At 45.3% G+C, this 20202-nt stretch overlaps 2 protein-coding genes across 3 annotated transcripts in view; one reads left to right on the forward strand and one right to left on the reverse strand.

Moving 5' to 3' along the window:
- Positions 1-20202, reverse strand: part of FAM83C (family with sequence similarity 83 member C) — a 293103-nt gene that overhangs the window by 61057 nt on the left and 211844 nt on the right. The gene's annotated exons all lie outside the window — the stretch shown is intronic.
- The window catches only part of MMP24 (matrix metallopeptidase 24), a 208423-nt gene that overhangs the window by 27181 nt on the left and 161040 nt on the right, over positions 1-20202 (forward strand). Inside the window, exons 1-2 of one of the 2 annotated variants that reach the window (XM_032766541.2) lie at positions 2183-2333; positions 8429-8577. In XM_032766541.2, the coding sequence (XP_032622432.1) occupies positions 2232-2333; positions 8429-8577 (251 nt within the window). In that variant the 5' untranslated portion in view covers positions 2183-2231. Of the gene's footprint in view, positions 1-2182; positions 2334-8428; positions 8578-20202 lie in introns of those variants that run through there. The other variant, XM_075072350.1, reaches the window with a different exon arrangement.

A 20202-nucleotide genomic window follows, 5' to 3' on the forward strand; every position in this document is an offset into this window, starting at 1 on the left:
CCCCCAGGGAAGGTTTTGGGGAGACCAGAGGGAGCCAAAACCCTGGAATTTTTGGCTGGTGGCAGCGATATCAGATCTAAGCTGGTAAAAGCTTAGAGGGTTCATGCTAGCTTCTCAGTTTATGAACGCTAAGGTTCAAATCTGAGTAGGAAAGCTATGATAACATGGAGCTTCACCGCAGGGTGGAACTTACACCTAGGGTTGCCAACTTTCTACTCCCACAAAATGGAACACCCATGCTCTGCCCCTTCTGCAAGGCACCACCCCGCTCACTCCATTTCTCCCTCCCTCTGTTGCTCCCTCTCCCCACCCTCACTCATTTTCACTGGGCTAGCTCAGGGGATTGGGGTGTGGGAGGGCTCTGGCTTGGGTGCAGGCTCTGGGCTGAGGCAGTGAGTTGGGATACGGGAGGGAGTGAGGGCTCTGGGATGGGGCCAGGGATGAAGGGTTTAGGATACAGGAAAGGGCTCTGGTTTGAGGAGTGGAGCTGATGGGTTTGGAGTATGGGAGGGGACTCTGGGCTGAGGCAGGGGGTTGGGGTGTGGAAGGGGGTATGGGCTCTGGGCTGGGGCCAGAAATTAGGGGTTCAAGGTGCGAGAGGGGGCTCTGTGCTGGGACAGGGTGTTGGGGTACACGGGAGTGAGGGCTCCAGCTGGGGATGTGGGCTCTGGTGTGGGGCCAGTGAAGAGGAATTTGAGTGCAAGAGGGGGCAGCATGCTGGGGCTGAGGGGTTCAGAGTGCAGGATGGGGTTCTGGGCTGGGGCAGGGGGTTGAGGTGCAGGAGTGTGTGAGGGTTCTGGCTGGTGGCACAGGCTCTGGCATGGGACTAGGGATGAGCGGTTGGGGTGTAGGAGGGTGCTCCACGCTGGGACCGAGGGCCTTGGAGAGTGGGAGGGAGATAAGGGCTGGGGTGGGGGTTGCAGGCTCTGGGTTGGGGCTGGGATGAAGGATTTGGGGTACAGGAGGGGGCTCCAGGATGGGATTGAGGGGGTTGGAGGGCAGGAGGGGGCTCAGGGCTCTGGCAGGGGGTTGGGGCATCGGAGGGGGTCAGGGTGCAGGCTCTGGGTGGCGCTTACCTCAGGCAGCTCCTGGAAGCAGCAGCATGTCCCCCTGCTGCATCCTACATGGAGGCGCAGCCAGCTGACTCCGTGTGCTGCCCGGTCCGCAGGCGCCGTCCTCGCAGCTCCCATTGGCCGCAGTTCCCAGCCAATGGAAGCTGTGGAGCTGGCATTTGGGGCGGGGGCAGCATGTCGAGCCCCCTGGCTGCCCTAGGCGTAGGAGCTGGAGGGGAGAAATGCCATTGCTTCTGAGAGCTGTGCGGAGCCATGGCAGGCAGGGAGCCTGCCTTAGCCCCACTGTTCTGCCAACTGGACTTCTAACAGCCCGGTCAGCAGTGCAGGGGCACAAAGGTCCCTTTTCGACCAGGTGTTCGGGTAGAAAACTGGACCCCTGACAACTCTACTTACACATGACAGTGAGAGGCTCTGGCAGGAGCGAGACAGCAGGGAAAGGCTTCAGTATCTCTCCATCCCTGCTGCCGGAGCCTTTCCCCGCTGCCTCCCCCCACCTTCCAGAGCCTTTCCCCGCTGCCCCCTGCATTCCCCCCAGAGCCTTTCCCCGCCGCCTCCCCTCACCTTCCAGATGTTACGGGGTAGTGACGGGGGAAGTGGGGATGGGGCGTAGCGGGGCTAACCGGCAATGGGTTGTGGGTGGGGCGGGTGTTATGGGCAGTGTGGTAGGGGGCAGGGCAGGGGTAACAGGCAGTAGGGAGGGGACGGAGCAGGTGTTACGGGCGGTGGGGACGTGGGGAGGGTAACGGACAGCGGGGCAGGGGTAATAGGCAGGGGGGAGGGGGCAGATACAGGGGCTAGGAAAACAGGATGCAGGGAACTGATCATGGGGGCAGATGGTGTGGGGGGAATAGGACATGGGTACAGATGAGGCAGGATGCTAGAGAAGGGGGCCAATGGCATGGGGCAACAGGACTATGGGAACACATAGGGTGGAGGGCAGAACATGGAGGGGCAGGACCCTGGGTGGTGGGACAATTGGGGAAAGGGGCAGACCCCAGAGGCCAGATGAGTTGTAAGAAAAATGGGGAGGCAGGAGTCAGATGGTCTAAGACACAGGAGGAAATTCAGAGGCAGAAAGATTAGAACAGAGGGTTTATGACATAGGGGGGCCCGGCAGGTGCGGTGGCTCGTAGGCGCGGCCCGAGCCCTGGAGCTGCCATGGAGCGGAGGCTCCGCTGGAGCCTAGCCAGGGCCTGCTGCTCCCTGCTGGCCGCGCTCTGCGCCCTGAGCTGGGCCGCCGCCGAAGCTAGCAGCGGCCGGGTAAGTGCTGACTGAGCGGGCCTGAGGCCATCGAGCGGCGTGAGGGAGCGGGGACCGGCGCCCCCCCTCGCCGGGCGGGGGAGCGCGAGCCCCGGGGGTGGGGTCCGGCGCCCCCTGTCTCTCGGCGGGGGGACTTCGCTCCCGCCGGGGCCGCTGGCGCCCGTCGCGCCTCCTCCCCCGCCCATCGGGGGGTAGGTTGAGGGTGTTGCGATGATGCCAGTAGGCTCTAGTGGTGGGGGCCGGTCCTAGCTGGGTGGGTCTTTTCCTAGGGTCCGGGGACTAGGGTGGCTAATGGGCTCTGTCAACATTTTTGAATCTGCCCTGGAAAAGTTGGTGTTTCCTTCATGGGAAGAAATTGAGAGAGAATTATTGGCTAAGAATAAGGTGATTTGCACCCCCCCCTTCCCCTATGAATTACTTTATGCAGGTAGTAGCTTGAAGGTATTTTAGCACAGGATGTGAGGAATTGGAGGTAATTTCTCAGCTAGTTAAGTACTATAGGTCTTTACTGCTTTCATAGTCCATGGGAAATATTTGCATTTCTCTATTTTTGTGGGTTCAAAGGGTTTGCACGTTTAGGAGAACGTATTTTAGAGAAGTGGTTCTCAACCAGGGGTACATGCATTGCTGGGGGTACACAGAAGTCTTCAGGAGATACATCAACTCTTCTAGATATATGCCTTGTTTTACGACGGGCTACATGAAAAGCATTAGCCAAGTCAGTACAAACTAAAATTTCGTGCAGACAGTGACTTGTTTATACTGCTCTATATACTTATACACTGAACTGTAAGTACATTATTTATATTCCAGTTGATTTATTTTATAATTACGTGGTTAAAAAGGAGACAGTAAGCAATTTTTCAATAACAGTGTGTTGTGACACTTCTCTGAGCTTGTAAGCAAGCAGTTTCTAAGTGAGGAGAAACTTGGATGTATGCAAGACAAATTTGACTCTTGAAAGGGGTATAGTGATGTGGAAAGCTTGAACCTCTGTTCCAGAGAATAGTTAGAGAGACAAAGTGGGTGAGGTAATGTCTTTTGTTGGACCAACATTGCGTAGAATAGAGGATAACTGTTTTTTGCAAAAACAACGAAGAGTCCTCGTGACACCTTAGAGACTAACAAATTTATCTGGAGGTAAGCTTTTGTGAACTCAAATAAATTTGTTAGTTTCTAAGGTGCCACAGGGACTCCTTGTTGTTTTTGCTGATACAGATTAACACGGCTACCACTCTGAAACCTTTTTTACTCCCAAAACATTTTGCTAATGGGAGGCCAATTTTTCAAGTGCCCAGCACCCATAGTTGAAGTTCATAGCTCCTGACACTTTATGCTCTTTTGAACATCCAATTGCTTATTTAGGGAACTAAGTGGAAGAAGAGGTTTTTTACACTTTCTCCCATTTTGGCGCTGTATGTGCGTGAGGAAGAACTTCTTCATAAAATATCCACAAAGTCACCTATTGTCCTCCTTTAATTCTGTCCTTAAAGCTCATCTTTGCAGGAAAACTACAAAAAAGTCCAAAAAAAAAAAAAACTGCTGTGCTCAAACAGCTGCTTATCATCTTGATCATACTTGTCTTATTTTCTTGTATAAGCCTCCTTTGTTTGTATCTGCTGTGATCTTTCATCTTAGATTCAGTTTTATGTAGCTCTCTGGGCTAGGGATCATCTCTTCAGTTAGCTGTTTGTGCAGTGCCTGGTGTAATAAATACAGGATCTCTAGTGTTGCCATGACGTAAGTAGTACATAATAATAAAACCACCCTAATCTCTCACTACTTCATTGGTTTATAGATATGTCCCTTTATGTCGATTATTGCATATTTCTCCCCTGTGTTTTCATTGAAGTCATAAGGTGTTCCCTCAGTTACAGACCAGGAGCTTTTTCTTCCCTGCCCCCGTTATGGTCTGTGACTGCATTCCCCCTAATTGTCTCCTACCTCGGTTTTATCTACCAGAGTTTGCTGTAGTCTGTGGGCACTCTTGATAGTTTTGGGAGACTTGGAAAGTACTTGCATCACAGCAGATCTCTTTGGCTTTTAATGGGACCATACAAGTTTGATGTACTTGTAATGGCATTGCAGGTCTATGTACAGAGAGGGGTGCTAGGGTAGAAATCTGGGTCCCGTGTACTTTTTGAAATCCTGCTGTAAACCTATGTAGAACTGAATATAATGTGATGGGAATCCGGCAAGAACCTTTCCTGTGTTTTGGGGCTTGGTTATTCTGTGGTGTGGAGAAGATTTGCTGTTTGTTGGGTGGAGGGGGAAATGCATATATGGGGCTGGAGCCTGCAGCAGCAGGGAGTAGAGCAGGGTCTCCTTTGTTGAGATGGAGACTGGTGTTGCGATAGGTTGTAGGGCAGGGGTAGGCAACCTATGGCATGTGTGCCGAAGGCAGCACATGAGCTGATTTCCAGTGGCACTCTCACTGCCCGGGTCCTGGCCACCGGTCCAGCGGACTCTACGTTTTAATGTAATTTTAAATTACGTTTCTTAAACATTTTAAAAACAGTATTTACTTTACTTACAATAGTTTAGTTATATATTATAGACTTATAGAAAGAGACCACCTAAAAACATTAAAATGTATTACTGGTGCATGAAACCTTAAATTAGAGTGAATAAATGAAGATTTGCACACTACTTCTGAAAGGATGCTGACCTCTGTTTTAGGGTTACAAAATGACACCTGTTGAGGGATGTGGAATGGTTGATATGCCTCTGTATTTGTGTGGGGAGAATGAGGCAGTACAGGATGGGAGATCTGCATGCTCCTACAGTGTTGAAAGGGATTGGTGTGGAATGGGAGAGGCTTGCTGGATATTGAGCACAGGGTTCCTAGTTGGCACAGGCTGGAAGAGACAAGGGATGCCACTGTGGGGTGTGTGTGGGTAGTGTGTTTTGAGTTTTTTTTAACTCTGGGAGAGAGTAAGACCATAGACAGTGTCATAGATGGTGGAGCAAGGTGTGATTCCCTGCATTATAAAAAGTTGAAGGGAGTTCTTGGGACATGGTTGCCAGTAGTTCAAGGCTTTAGGGAAGCTTGAGAGTGTGTTATATCATGGTGGGTATAGAGTTCAGGATGAAGTTGTTTGTCTGACTTGGGTTGGGGGAATATAATGTTATTATGTAGGTTGGCACAATGTAAGCTGGTGGTGTCTGGGGAATGTTTAGGGACCCCTCACTGGGGTGGTTCAGGAAGGACTGGATCTCTGCAGAGGAGATTGGGGCAAGGGTGTTCTTGCATCATAAGGGTAGAGTAATCTGGGAGGCTTAAAGTAATGGGGTTGGGTGGGTGAGCTTTATTTCAGAGAGAGACAGGATGAAGAGATGGGGACCAAAGGTGCTGACTTACTGTTCCCTATGGGTGCTCTACCCCGAGGCCCACTGCTTGTTGCTCTCTGCCCTCCCCTGAGTGCCTTCCACTGGCTGCTGAACAGCTGTTTGGTGGGGCCACCAAACAGGAGTTGCTCAGCACTCACCAGCCACAACTATTTTTTTTTTTCCATGGGTGCTTGATCTCTGGAATACCCATGGAGCTGACACCTTATGCTAGTGACTGTTTCAGCGATTCAGCGTGTGGGGTAAAGATAGTGGGGAAGTGCCATTCTTGCAGGAGACAGGTGAAGTGTCTACTTGCTGATAGGTAGGACAAATTTGCACTCTGCTTCTTATGGCCTCTAGGTAGCAGTGAATAGCCATACTGTAGTGCACTGCAGACATGCCCCAACGCTGGGGCAAGGAGCGGGGCAGGGCATAGAGTCCTTATCCCTTCTCTGCACCAACTGGAAAGTCCTCTGCACATAGAAAATTCTCAGTATAGAGAATGTTTCTTTTGCATGACAGGTCCTTAGTATAAGTGAGAGTTGGGGGCCTTTTAAAAGTTCAATATTATCCTTAGTTTTAGTTGGAATAGAAGGTATTTTATCATTTGGAGATATCAACTTTATTCCAAACACAGAACAGAAATATTTACTGAACACTTGTTTTTTCTGTGTCATTGTCCGCTTTGCCATCTATACCATTGTCAGAACTCCTTTTGTTCCTGATGTATTTAAAACAAAATTCTCCTTATCCTATTGGCCTTGGACACTTCATTTAAATCTTTAGCAGGCCTTATCAATTTCCTACATTTCTTAACTTGTATTTTATATTCATTTTTGCTTCCCCTTTTTTCCATTTGTGGTCAGTGTGCAGCTTTCATATTCTGTCTTAGGCCAAGATGGTTTTTAACTGAAGTAAAAAGAAAAAAAAAAAAAAGAAACTGACTCTAAGAACATCTACTAAAGTGTTCTTAAACAACTCCCGATTTTTTTGTTCATACATTTTCTATTTAATTTTTTCTCTGCCTGTTTTGTTAATTACTTTTAGCTTTGTGAAACTGGCCCATGTAAAGCACAATGTCACTTAGACGCTGTGACAGGTTGGATCACAGAAACCCCCTTGGGAACTGCCAACTAATGTGCCAAGACTACTTCTGACCCTGCTTTCCCTGCCAGCTTGGGACTCCAGCACCCTGTCTGGCTGAGCCAGACATGCCAGTCTGTTCCAACACAGACCCAGGGTCTGAACCACAAGCCCCAAAGCTGCAGATTTAACTGAAAGCAACTTGAGAAGTATTCCTGTTTTTAACACTCAGATGCCCAACTCTCAGTGGGGTCCAAACCCCAAATAAATCAGTTTTACCTTGGATAAAGCTTATACTCATAAATTGTTCACCTTCTATAACACTGATAGATAGATATGCACAGCTGACTTCCCCGCCCAGGTATTAATGCATACTCTGGGTTAATTAATAAGTAAAAAGTGATTTTATTAAGTACAGAAAGTAGGATTTAAGTGGTTCCAAGTAATAGCAGACAGAACAAAATGAATTACCAAGCAAAATAAAATAGAACACACAAGTCTGAGTCTAATACAGTAAGAAAACTGAATACTGATAAAATCTCACCCTCTGAGGAATTCCAGTAAGTTTCCTTTTACAGACTAGTCTCCTTCTAGTCTGGGTCCAGCAATCACTCACATGTCCTGTAGTTACTGTCCTTTGTTCCAGTTTCTCTCAGGTATCCTTAGGGGTGGAGAGGCCATCTCTTGAGCCAGCTGAAGACAAAATGGAGGGGTCTCCCAGGGATTTAAATAGACTTTCACTTGTGGGTGGAGATCCCCTCCTCTCTCCTATGCAAAGTTCAGCTGCAAGATGGAGTTTTGGAGTCACATGGGCAAGTCACATGTCCATGCATGACTCAGAACTTACAGCTAGCAGCCATTGTTCACATACTGCCTTGAATGTCCTCCAGTAGACTTCTTATGTGGATTGGAGCCTTCCAAGATCCATTGTCCTTAAGTGCTTCTTGATTGGGCACTTAGCTTGCACATTCCTTTCTCAAGAAGCTGACCAAATGCTTTACTAAGGCTACTTAGAAATCAAGCAAGTACACAGCCAATATTCATAACTTCGAACACACAAATGATGAATGCATACAAATAGGAGGAATAGATTAAGTAGATCACATCCTCTACGTAGATATGTTTCATGGCATATGTAGCATAAAACATATTCCAGTTATGTCATATACACATTCATCAGCATATTTCCATAAAGCATTATGGGGTGCACCGTCACAGATGCTTTAGAAAATTTTACCTTAAATCTAGTCATTGCGGTGTCGAGAGGGTTGTTACTCCTGCTTTAAGTGCAAATCACAATGCATCTTTAGCTAAGGAGTTGCTTCCAATGTCTCCATAGTAAGCAAGACATGCTAACAAGTCACTTGGGTGCTAACGAGCTAAATTTGCAGCAGATATTATTCCTGATGAATAATTCACCATCACTAATACAAAGTTTGCATAGTACCTCCCCTCAAAATAGTTGGTTTTCATGAGTGCAATTAACCCATTATTCTCATGACACAAATTCACTATCTTTAGCCAAAACAAGAAAAAATGAAGAGGAAAAGAGGCAGTGAATTTCTACAATTCAGTGATCACACAAAAATGTTTCCAATACTTTAAAGGAACAATTTTTTTATATATAAACTTCAAAACTGACTACATTATAATTAATGCTTTCTATTTCTCATGTTTTTCAGAGTTGGCTAAAAGCATACGGCTATTTGCTTCCCTCTGAAAGCCGAATGTCTGCCCTGCACTCAGGAAAAGCTATGCAGTCTGCAGTTGCAACTATGCAACAATTTTATGGGATCCCAGTAACAGGAGTGTTGGATCAGACAACTATTGAGTAAGATTTACAAAGGTTATTTTGGGTTTATCTTCTAGACATATCTTAATATAACATTCTGTGTGCCAAAATCCTCTGTGATTAAATCATTAGATGTGACAGATGTTTGCTTGAAATAGAATCCCCAGGGGAATTTAGAAAAAATCTAGAATTTTTCTGTTGCAAACAGTTCTGTTTGCAAGTTGAGAAAATACCTATCCTCTGTACTTAAATCCTTTAAGTCCCAAGTTGGAATGGGAAGGTAGAAACTAACTGAAGGGTGTGTTTTGCAGGGTTGTGCTTTTTTTGTTAGAGGCCTTTGTCCTGAACTAATAGGTTTTTACTTTAGGGAAATGTATTGTTGGAGTTCTCTTGGAATTAACTTGGAGAAGTCACCATGTTAGCTGCTTTGAGACTCCATTTTGTGTCAGGTGGAGTGTTCTGATTCACCTATGGTCTGAGTTGAGATTTGCCTCAGTTTAGGAGTTGAATCTATGCAGAAGTCCTTTCCAGCCTCATGCGCTTACACTCGCTCTCTTAGTCTAATTTAGCTCAGGTTAAAGGACTTATTCCAGTTTGCAGAGTTGGGAACCTGAGAGCCACAATCAGGAGGTTTTCTATCCTTTCTAGGAGTATTTCCTGTGAATCTGTTATGGGAAGTCGTGTAATTTATTTAACTTTCTGTGGGAGCTTAATGTAAAAAATATACTTTTCTAGACTTGTAACAGAATCCCGAGTCTCTTCTCCCCCCCCCCACTGCACTTAATCTATGCCATAGCCCACAGGTAATGAATGCTGTCTGACAAAAATAAACCTGTCCCTTTCCAGCAGGCTTTGGGAATGACACTCTCTATCTCAATGGGAGGCAGCCATCTTACAGCTACCTCCTCTCTTATTCTTGTTCCCTGCCAAGTTCCAGTCTAGCTGAGAGTCTTTCCTCCAACACTGGCATATAGACCTATGCAAACTACTCTAGGAGGGCTCACAGCATGAATGGGAGAAAACAAAATCACCTCCTCACTGATGTCCCAGCACTTGAGGACAAAACAGGAGAAAACAAACCTTTGCATACTAAGGTATGGATGTGGAGGGTGGTTTTTGAGATGATAACCTCCTGGAGGAGGTTCAGCATGAAAAACCCACTGAATTTTTTCAATGGGTGTTGCCAGATCTTTTAGACCTCCCCAGAGATCTGATTGGATACAGAGTGTGCACACCACTTAAGTATTAGAAGTATATGGGGAAGAGTCACCCCCCCGCCCCCGTCATAGATTTCTTGACACAACGACTGTGACAGACAGAAAAGCCCTCTACCACAGAGGGAAACAAAACAAATGGTAACAGAATCGTATATCTCAGTATTGTGTGTAGGTCTGTACTGCTTTGTTGACGGCTTATTCAGCAAACAAGCCAGGACTATTTTTGGGGGGCGGGGTCCCTTGCTCCTTGCTCCTCTCCTTGTAGGTCTGTCAATTCAACAGCGACTGACTGTGTTAATACACAGAATTTTTACCAATCTAGGGACTAAAATAAAGGATTTCTATGCTATCAAGAGGCCTATAACAGTAAACAAGGGAAATTGTATCATTCAGAACTTTGTGCAGATAAATTTTTAAATTTTGAGCTGTCCAATGTGAAACAATATATAGGAAGCCTTAAGAGACAGAACGTGTTCTCTTTTTATATAGGAGTTTCAGGAAGGGTTATAAGAGTAACACAGAAAGCAAGAATGGGATTGGGTGCCACCGAGCTGAAGCATAACTGTGATGTCTAGAGATCCCAGTAAAAGATCAAGACCCTGTTGCGCTGCATGCTGTGCAGACAACTAAGCAAATTACATCTTCTGTCACCTTCATGTCAGACTTCACCATGAGGCATTCCCTGTCTCCATAGCAACTGGAGACAGACCAGATCATTGCTCTATGCAGAAGTTTAGGGTCACCCTCCAGGAAGAACTCTCCAGAATTGTCTGCCTCCAGACTCTCTCAGACCGCAGTCTAAGGGCTCCCTTTGGAGCAGAACTTTTCACAAGATTTAAAAAAATTTTAAACTAAATTTCTCCCTGGACCTGCCTGCATGGTCCTGCGTCGCGGACTATGAGGATGTGAATTGCAGGGCCTACGGAAATGTTGTGTTGTAACTGCCCAATGTAGACCCTGCTAGCGTGAATTGAAAGTTACCTAGTTTGTGTTAATGTAGTCCAGGGATCGGCAACCTTTGGCATGTGACTCACCAGGGTAAGCACCCTGGCATGGGATGAGGGATGTGCTGGCCGCTGCTTCCTGCCTCACCCATTGGCCTGGAGCGGCGAACCGCGGCCAGTGGGAGCCGCGATTGGCCAAACCTGCCGATGCGGCAGGTAAACAAACCGGCCCGGCCTGCCAGGGTGCTTCCCACCCACTCCACCCTGGAATCTTATCCCAGTTCTCAGAGCCTTGACTAGGCCTCCCAGTGAGCCAGTGGCAATTTACTCTTCATACACCTGTCCTTGCTAATTGCCATCACCTCAGCTAGACGCATAGGAGAAATAGTGACCCAATGGCGCACCTACCATACACAGAAGACAAAGTAACTCTAGGGCCGTATCCCAAGTTTCTCCCTAAAGTTGCCTCCACTTTCTATATGAAATCAACAGAGCCATCTTCCTGTTGTGTGTGTGTGTGTGTGTGGTTTTTCTTCCCTCTTCCCCTGCCAGAACCACGAAGTGACAACGGGGAGAATGTTAGAAGAGCACTAGCATTCTACTTATACAAGACTAAGGACTTCGCAAAGTCCTCTAAACATTTCCTTTCGCTCATGGAAGGATTTAAAGGCTCTGTGAATCGGTTCAAAGAAATCTAAATAGGCCTCTAGTTGCATTAATCACTGTTATTAAGGATGCAAACTGATGCCTCCATCTGGAGTCCGTACACACTCCATGAGGTCCATTTCTACCTTAGGACATCTTTAAGGAGTGTAGCCATCTCGGAAATTTGTGGAGCATTGACCTCTGCCCACACTTCCACAGAACGTTATGCCATCACTGGAGAGTCGGCTTCCAACACCATCTATTACTGCAGAGAGAATATTGTGGAGCCACAGATTCCACTCTGAAGCCTCAGCCCTCTGTGGGGGAATACTGTTGTGAAGTCACCTACAGTGGAGCACCCATAGGGACATTACTTGAAGAGGAAGTTACTCACCTTGTGCAGTAACAATGGTTCTTCAAGATGTGCTCCACAACACCCCACCTCCTTTGCTCTACTTCAGAGTATCACAGAGTCCCTTATGGAGAAGAGAAGGAACTGAGGGGGGTTCACCCGTGCTGTGCTAGGTAGTCTCAAGGCAGACCATGAGGGGGGGAGAAGAGTGCATGTGTGGGATGAATGGACACTGTTACCTAAAATTGTGGAGTAAAGGCACAGGGGTGCAGATACACCTACAGTGGAGCACTCATAGGAACATGAATCTCAAACAACCATCATTACTGCACAAGGTCAGTAACTTCCTCTTCTGTTTGACAAGGCCTGTTTTCTATAGAACCATGTTGACTGCCATGAATTAAAGGATAGGAATATAATTTAAAATTGAATCTCAGATCAGCTTTTCTGTTATTTTGCCTGGTGTTGAAGTTAGGCTAACTAGTCTGTACTTGTCTGTACATTTGTCCTTTTTGAACATTGGCACAACATTAGGACTTTTCTGGTCTTCTGGAGTTCCCCTGGGTATTCCAAGATTTATTATAAATTAGCACCAGTGGGCCAGTGATCTCCTCAGACAACATTTAGAACTCGCAGGCCCAAATAAGTTGCACCTACTGATCTTAATTTTTTTTTTTTTAATAGCTACTAGATGTGGCCTAACATCCTTTGTTCCTAGGGGCCTGGAAAGTATTTCATCTTCACCTGATACAAGCACACCATTCTTCTTTCCAAATACAGAACAGAAACATTTTTTTAATGCTTCTGCCTTTTCTGTATCACTACTAACAATTTTACCATCTCCGTGTAGTAATGGGTCTATCTACCATTCCAAGGATTTCTTTAGTTCCTAGTGTAGTTAAATTCTTCCCTTTTTTCCTTAGCTCTGCCAGCCATGGATTTTTCCCTGATGTCTTTAGTTTCCCATGTCAATTTTCTGCACTTCATAACTTCTCATTTATATTGATTGTTTACCCTTTTCCATTTGTTATGTATTACTTTTTTTTTTTTTTCTAATTGTTGCCTTTGCCTCACCACTCCACGAGGAAGGTCTTTTAGCCACACTTGTTCTTTCTTGATTGTGGAATTATGTTGTCTTGGTCATTTAATAAAACCCTTTAGAATTCCCAGTTTTCATTCACATTTTGCGGTCTGCTTTTTCTTCCATTATTTTTGCTCATAATTTTCCTCAGCTTTGGGAAACTAGTCCTTTTGAAGCATCAAGTGCGTATCTATATTATTGGGTGGGAGTCTCTTCTTTTTGCCCGTATTGAATGTAATCAGATCATGAGGTCCCTATGCAACCACCAGTTGCCAGTCCAGTTATCAATTATCTTTATCAATCGTAATGAGATCTAAATCAGTTACCTCTTATTGGGTACAATACCTTTTATTAGTAAATTATCTGTGATTTACTGCTGGCTTCATGAGACCTCCAGCATATTTTCTCCCAAACTGAAGTCCCCTCATAACAATCCCCCCATGCCCCCCACCCCAGGCAGGTGTTTAAGGAGTAACTCAGTGTCACAAGCTGCTTGTACATTTGAAGCAAGCTGACCTCAGCCTTGCCCATTATTTGACAGCTATGGACCTCATGGAAAGCTTGCAACATTACAGGCTAGCTAGTGACCCCAGCTGGGTGTAGTGGGGCTTAATTAGATTGAGCCCAGCTGTGGTGGTGAAGCAGGGAGAGCACTGCAATAGAGCTGGAAACTCAGTAGACAAAGGAAAACCCTGGAAAGAGGAACAAGGGGAGTTCCCCTCTGGGAAGAGACTGGGAAAGTCAGGCTGAGGTATGCACAGGGAGCAAGGTAGGCTCCTGTGGTGAGGAGCCTTGAGTTAGGCCCTGCAACAGGAGAAAGAGACTCTGAGAGCAGAGCAGGCTCCTATGGGGCAGCCCTGAGATTCCCCCAGGGCATCCCTAGCAGCTGTTTGTTTTGCGAGGGCCTCTCTCTCCTGGCTAGAAGATCTCAGAGCTCTCAACGATAGAGATCACCCTGACTTCGGCTATATTTTAGAGACCATCTTCCCGGCATCAGCATTCATTGCTGATGCCACATTGGACACTAGAGTCTCAGCCAATGCCATGGCCTCCAATTGAATGACACAGTGCCATCTATGGCTATGTCCCTGGAAGGGTGACCCTAAACAGGTACTGTACTCTGCCAAATTCACAGGAGCTCTGCTTTTCAGAGAGAAGCTGGACAAGGTAGTGGTAGACAGTGCTGCAAAATCTAAATACTCCCTTCCACTACCACATCATATCTTCAAGAGAGGGTACAGACCAACCTTGAGACAAAATGTTTCTTTTGGCCATCATTCTGACAGAAAAAATGGAGAAGAAACAGCAGGCTCTCCAAAGGAAAGCTGTGGAACCTCGGCTTGGCAGGAAAGCTGACAAAGGAACCCTATGGCTCTCAGAGTCTCTTTATGACAGTGACCACAGATTTCTGCTTGGAGCAGGATTTTCTATTTCTTGGAGGACTGAGTTGCTTCGACCACAGACCAGCATCAGGGACATAGTGAGTCCCATGAGTTATGGGCTCCACCTTATCTGTTTTTTCATCCAGTGTCTCTTGTCGAATGACTGCATAAAGCACAGTCTAATCTAGAACAAGATTTCTCACCTCCTGGTTATGGGAGTAATATGGAGCATTCCCTCAGATTCTTAGGGTTATACTTTTATTGCTTAAAGTGTACAAAGGGAATCTGCACCATTCTAGATCTCAAAAGGCTCAACAAGTGGATGAAGAACATGAAATTCCATATGGAGACTATAACTTCTATGGTGTCATCCCTGTCCCAGGGGGATTTTCTGACTTTAGTGGATCTGGTGGATGCACACCTCCACATTCTGGTCACACTGTCATCACAGGTTCTTAAGGTTTGTCTAGACAGGAAGCAGCATCAATATTGGCGCTTCCATTTGCCTTGTCCTCACTGCCCTGGGTTTTCACAAAGATGATGGTGATAATCATAGCCATATTCGGGTTACTGGATCCACGTGTGCACCTTTCTGGATGACATCTTAATCAAACCTTGCAACGGCACACAGAACTAGTCTCTGACTTTGGACTCTTACGGGTGCACAGCTTTATTGTCAATATCAAGAAGAGCTCTTTGATTCCTTCCACCAAAATAACCCACTTGAGGATGGACATAAATACCTTATTAGCAAGGATTTATCAATCTCTAGGAAGGTTCCAGAAGATTCTGAATCTCCTTTTTCTGTTTCAGAGCGGCATGAGGCCCACCATAGCACTGAGGCTTCAACTATTAAGCCTCCTAGTAACATGCAGACAGATCGCTCCATGGACACAATTACACATCGGGTGCTTTCAAAGTTACATCCTGGAAGTATGGGACAGCTCCCCAGAACGCAGGAAAGATCAAGTAAAGGTTCTGTCACAGACAACTAACTCCTTGAAGGGCAAGTGTGTGGTCATATGCCTTCCAGATCCCTTGGTCCTCACAACTGATGCCAGCCCTGGAGCGCTTTGGAGCACACCTGGGATCCCAAACAGCTCATGGCATTTAGAACCTGGAAGAAAGGACACATAGCATAAATCTCTCAGAACTAAGAGCTGTCAAGCTGGCACTATGATGATTCCAGTCCAGCCTAGAGGAAAGCCACATTCTGATTCAGTCAGACAACACGACCATGATTGCATAAGTGAACAACCAAGAGGGGAACAAGAAGCCCAGCACTTCATCTTGAAGCAATAGTAATCATGCAGTAGGCAGACCTTTCTCTCCTTTCCCTCAAGGCAGTTCAAATAAAAGGAGACCTGAACCAGAAAATAGACTGGCTCAGCAGGATCAAGGTGAACAATTGAGTGTGCCTGAATCAGGAAGGCTTCGAGATGATTGCCTGTCCTGCTCTCAACTGACCTATTTGCAAGCAGCACGAGCGCATCCCCAGGTCCATGGGAACAGATGCCCTATTGCATCGATGGCTGGCTGCAGCGAGGCCTCCTCTGTGCTTTTCCTCCCTATTCATTATTAGGGAAGGCATTCCAGGAGATAAAATGAGAGCAGGTGGCAGTTATACTGGTAACCCCACATTAGCCATGGAGACCCTGGTTTTCAGATCTGACAGAGCTGAGATTATGGCTGCCACTACAGCTCCCAAAGAGACAAGACACCCTCTGCCAGGGTCCTCTTTTTCATCTAAACCTGATCAGCTTATACGTAGCTGCCTGGTTATTGAAAGGGAAGCACTAGTATTGTTGGGCCTTTCCTTCAGAGTCATCAGGAGATTTTCTTCTAGAAAAACATCAACGTAGAAAGCATACTTTTGCTGGGCCAAGTTCTGGGAATGGTGCCAGGAACACAAGACAAATCCAAGATAACCTGAATTCCTGTATATCTTGGATTTTCTCCAACAAGGTTTTGACAAAGGTCTCCACCTCAGCACCCTGGCATGTCAGGTATCTGCCCTTAGTAGCGTGTTGCTCTCTGGCAGAGAACACCCAGGTAGACAGATTCCTTAGCGCAGTCTGATTTAGCCAAGTCATTTATCAGGCCTCTCTTTCCAAAATGGTACCTGCCCCTGGTAGTGAGAGCCCTGACACAACACACCATCGTACCTCTGATGTCAGTGTCCCCATTTTATTTGTCCTTCACATCTTGCTTCCTGATGCTATCGTGTCCGCTAGGTGAGTGGTAGAGCTGGCAACACTTGTATACAGGAACTTACTAAGTGTTTCATGAGGACAAAGTGGTACTCATAACTCTGGAATCATTTATCCCAAAAGAGGACTGTTCCTTTCATGATTCCCAAAAGTCGTTTCCTGTTTTTTGTATCCTTCCAGCTGAAATGCCAAGGGTGCAGAGCTTCTTGTTGCTATGTGGATTAGACTGTGCATTGTGGAAGCGTACAGGATGGTGAATGGTATTGGGACTCTGTTGTGTAGATTAGGGGGCTGTTGTCTGTAAGGCCCCGCCTCAGTTGTAGCAGAAATTAAATGTGTACAACAAATGAAGCAGTGTATTTTGAGACGGAAAGGAAGGATGGTGTCATAGTTAGGGCAGTTGCATGCCATTTTGGAGAACTGGATTCTGCCCCTGTCTCTGCCACAAAGTTTGTGTGATGCTAGGTAAGGCACTTCAGCCAAACTTCTGATAGGTGGCACTAATCATGTTTCACTACTTTTGCATGTCCAGCTAGAGACACCTGGAGTCTGATTTGCAGAAGTGCTGAGCACTCACAACTGCAACTGAAGTCAAAGAATGGTGTGCTGAATATAGAAAGTGCCATGAAATGCTAAGCTGTCTGGAAAATAATCAGGCCATGGGCATCTCAAATTGGGCACCTAGATTTAGCAGATGCTTGACATGTCTGTGCCTCAGTTTCTCATCTGTAAAATGGGGATCATACCACCTGAGCTCATAGGATTGTTGTGAAAATAAATTCCATAGTGCTTGTGAAACACTTTGATGCTACAGTGATTAGTGCTGTAGAAAAGACCTTAAGAATATTAAAAACTCTATTTCAGATCTGTAAAGTATGGATAATGGTACTGACCTTCTTTGTAGAGTTGTTTGAGATCTATTGGTGACAAGTGATAGGAGCTGGTATTATTCAAATCAGGGTTTGAATGACGTGTGGTAAACAAGGCTTTGAGTGATGAAGCTAAATATTGACTAGAACCATAGGTTTAGAAGGGACCACAAGGGTCATCTTGTCTAGCCCCTTGCCAAGACACAGGATTTATTGTGTCTGTATCTAAGACAGATGGCTATCCAGCCTCTTTGAAAAACCTCCAGTGAAGGAGCTTCCATGACTACCCTGGGCAGTTTGTTTCATTGTCCTACTGTTCTTACTGTTAAGAAATTTTTCCCGAGATGCTTCCCATTCAGTGAGTGCTGTCCATCTTATGTACTGAATGAGAAAGGGGTCCTATGCGGGGGAAAACGAAGTAGGGGATCATGTATTTAGGCTATCAAAATATATGTAAGGATGTCAACTTACGGTCTGTGCATTCTTAATTCTGACACTTCATAATTTGAGGGATTGATTCTGTAGCATTAATGTTCTTTTAGTGTAGTTTGTGTATGTAATAGTTTACCGATAAGGTGCCATTAAATGGAACTCAACAATATGTAACCATAGTTCCTGGGTTTTTAAGGATCAATAAAACTTTGAGATGTGCAGTACAAATGCCTACCTTCGTGTAGCTCTCCATCAGCTCTTAACATACAGCCTTCATAAGCCTTTCCTGGAAACAACATCCAGTCCCCAGGGTACTTCCTGGGGCTAGAGTGCTCCTGATTCTGAACATGCTATTAGAGGTTCTATAAAGATGGTAGGGAGGTAGTTCAATAGAGATTTTTTTATAAATAAAGTTGTCATGTCCCCTGTGTCCTCACCCTCTCTCCCTTGTTTAAGTAGAGGTATTGACAGTGACTCTTTTGTAGTGCAATACCTTCTAAAATATGTCTAAAGTTGACCTTGGTCTGATCCAATAACTGATGGGGGGGGGGGGGGGGGGCGACAGTCAATGCTATAAATTTAATAGTCTATCAGAGCACCAAGGTCATGAGTCTGAAAATAGTATGAACTGCTTATTTTAGAGGGGATTGTGTATTGGAAACACCTTGAACAAATGACCCACCAAGCTGCATTTATTTTATCACTCTTTTTTGTTTTTCAGGAAAGGGGTAAGAAGCATGAATCATGATTACATGATGCTAACTGCTTATACTAGAATCTTTCATCTTATATTTATTTAATTAGTGCTGTTTTCCTTGACAATACTTATGAAGTAAAATTGGAGCCTGTGTGTGAATCTTAGATAACTTGGAATATCAACTCTTAAACTACAAATTTTGATCTTAAGGCATAACTTCCAAAAGGAACCCTTGCTGATTTACAATAGAGAGCCAGGGACAGACACAATGCACATTCTCTGTCTGACAGCTAACAGAGTAGGACTCAAATTCATGGTACTTGTGTTGCTCAGATTCAGTGGCTGTAGCCACCTAGTTACTCTGGCTGCAGTCTCTATAAAAAGTCTCTTACTTTGCAACACAGTTCCTATCTTGTTGTATGTGCACATTTCACTCTTTTATAGATTAATAGAGTCCAAGGCCAGAAGGGACCATTATGATCATCTGGTCCGACCTCCTGTATAACACAGGCCAGAAAACTTCCCCAAAATAATTCCTGTTTGAACTAGAAAAACATCCAGTCTTGATTTACAAATTACCAGTGATGAAGAATCCACCACTTTGGTAAATTGTTCCAATGGTTAATTACCCTTGTCATAAACATACAGCTAAGGGTAGCATAAAATCCTTCCTTTTACCTGTAAGGGGTTAAGAAGCTCAAATAACCTGCTTGGCACCTGACCAAAAGGACCAATAAGGAAAGAAGATGCTTTCAAATCGGTGGGGGGATGGAGTGAGGTTTTGTTCGGGCTCTTTTTGTTATTCTCTCTCAGGACAAAGAGAGACCCCAAGCCGGTAACCCAGCTCCTACTGAAATGATACATCTTACAATGTGTTAGATTATCTTTTATTTTAGCTTGTGAATTTTCCCTATGCTGAGAGGGAGGTTTATTCCTGTTTTTGTAACTTTGAAGTTGAGCCTAGAGGGTAATTGTCATAGATTTCACCCCCACTCTGAACTTTAGGGTACAGATGTGGGGACCTGCATGGACACCTCTAAGCTTAATTACCAGCTTAGATCTGGTTTTGCTGCCACCATCCAGATTTCTGAGTTACCTGGAAAACTCTCTCCCCTCCACCCGCCCCCCAAAAAACCTTCCCCGCATCCCTCTCACCCGCCCCCAAAAACCTTCCCCTCCCTGGGTATTGGTAGCCTTGAGAGACTCCTCCACCAAGTCTCTGGTGAACACTGATCCAAATCCCTTGGATCTTAAAACAAGGAGAATTTAACTATCCCCCCTCCTTTCCCCCACCAATTTCTGGTGAGTCCGGATCCAATCCCCTTGGATCTTAAAAACAAGGAAAAATCAATCAGGTTCTTGAAAAGAAGGCTTTTAATTAAAGAAAAGAAAGATAAAAGAAAACCTCTGGGAGACAGCATACCAGCTGGTCTCAGAGACAACAGATTTAAAACACAGGATGTTCCCCTGGGCAAAAACCATAATACACACAAGAATACCCAATTTGATAATTCCCCTAATTGCACAAAGACAAGTTACAAAAGAAAATAAACATAAACCTATTTATTCCTTTCTAAAACTTACTACTCTGATAAGAGGTTGGTTTCTTGATCTTTTTCACTCCGGCTGAAACTGACTAAACAAAGGAAACTTCCCTCCTTCCTTTTGAAACATCTTGTTCCCCCATTGGTTCCTTTAGTCAGATGTCAGCTAGGCTAGGTGAACTTCTTAACCCTTTACAGGTAAAAGAGGCATTAACCCTTAACTATCTGTTTATGACAGGAATCCTCTGTGTTTTTAAATCTTTTTATTAACCTGTAAAATTACCTTCCATC

Source organism: Chelonoidis abingdonii, chromosome 14 (assembly GCF_003597395.2).
Source record: "Chelonoidis abingdonii isolate Lonesome George chromosome 14, CheloAbing_2.0, whole genome shotgun sequence".
Classification (NCBI taxonomy): Eukaryota; Metazoa; Chordata; order Testudines; family Testudinidae; genus Chelonoidis; species Chelonoidis abingdonii.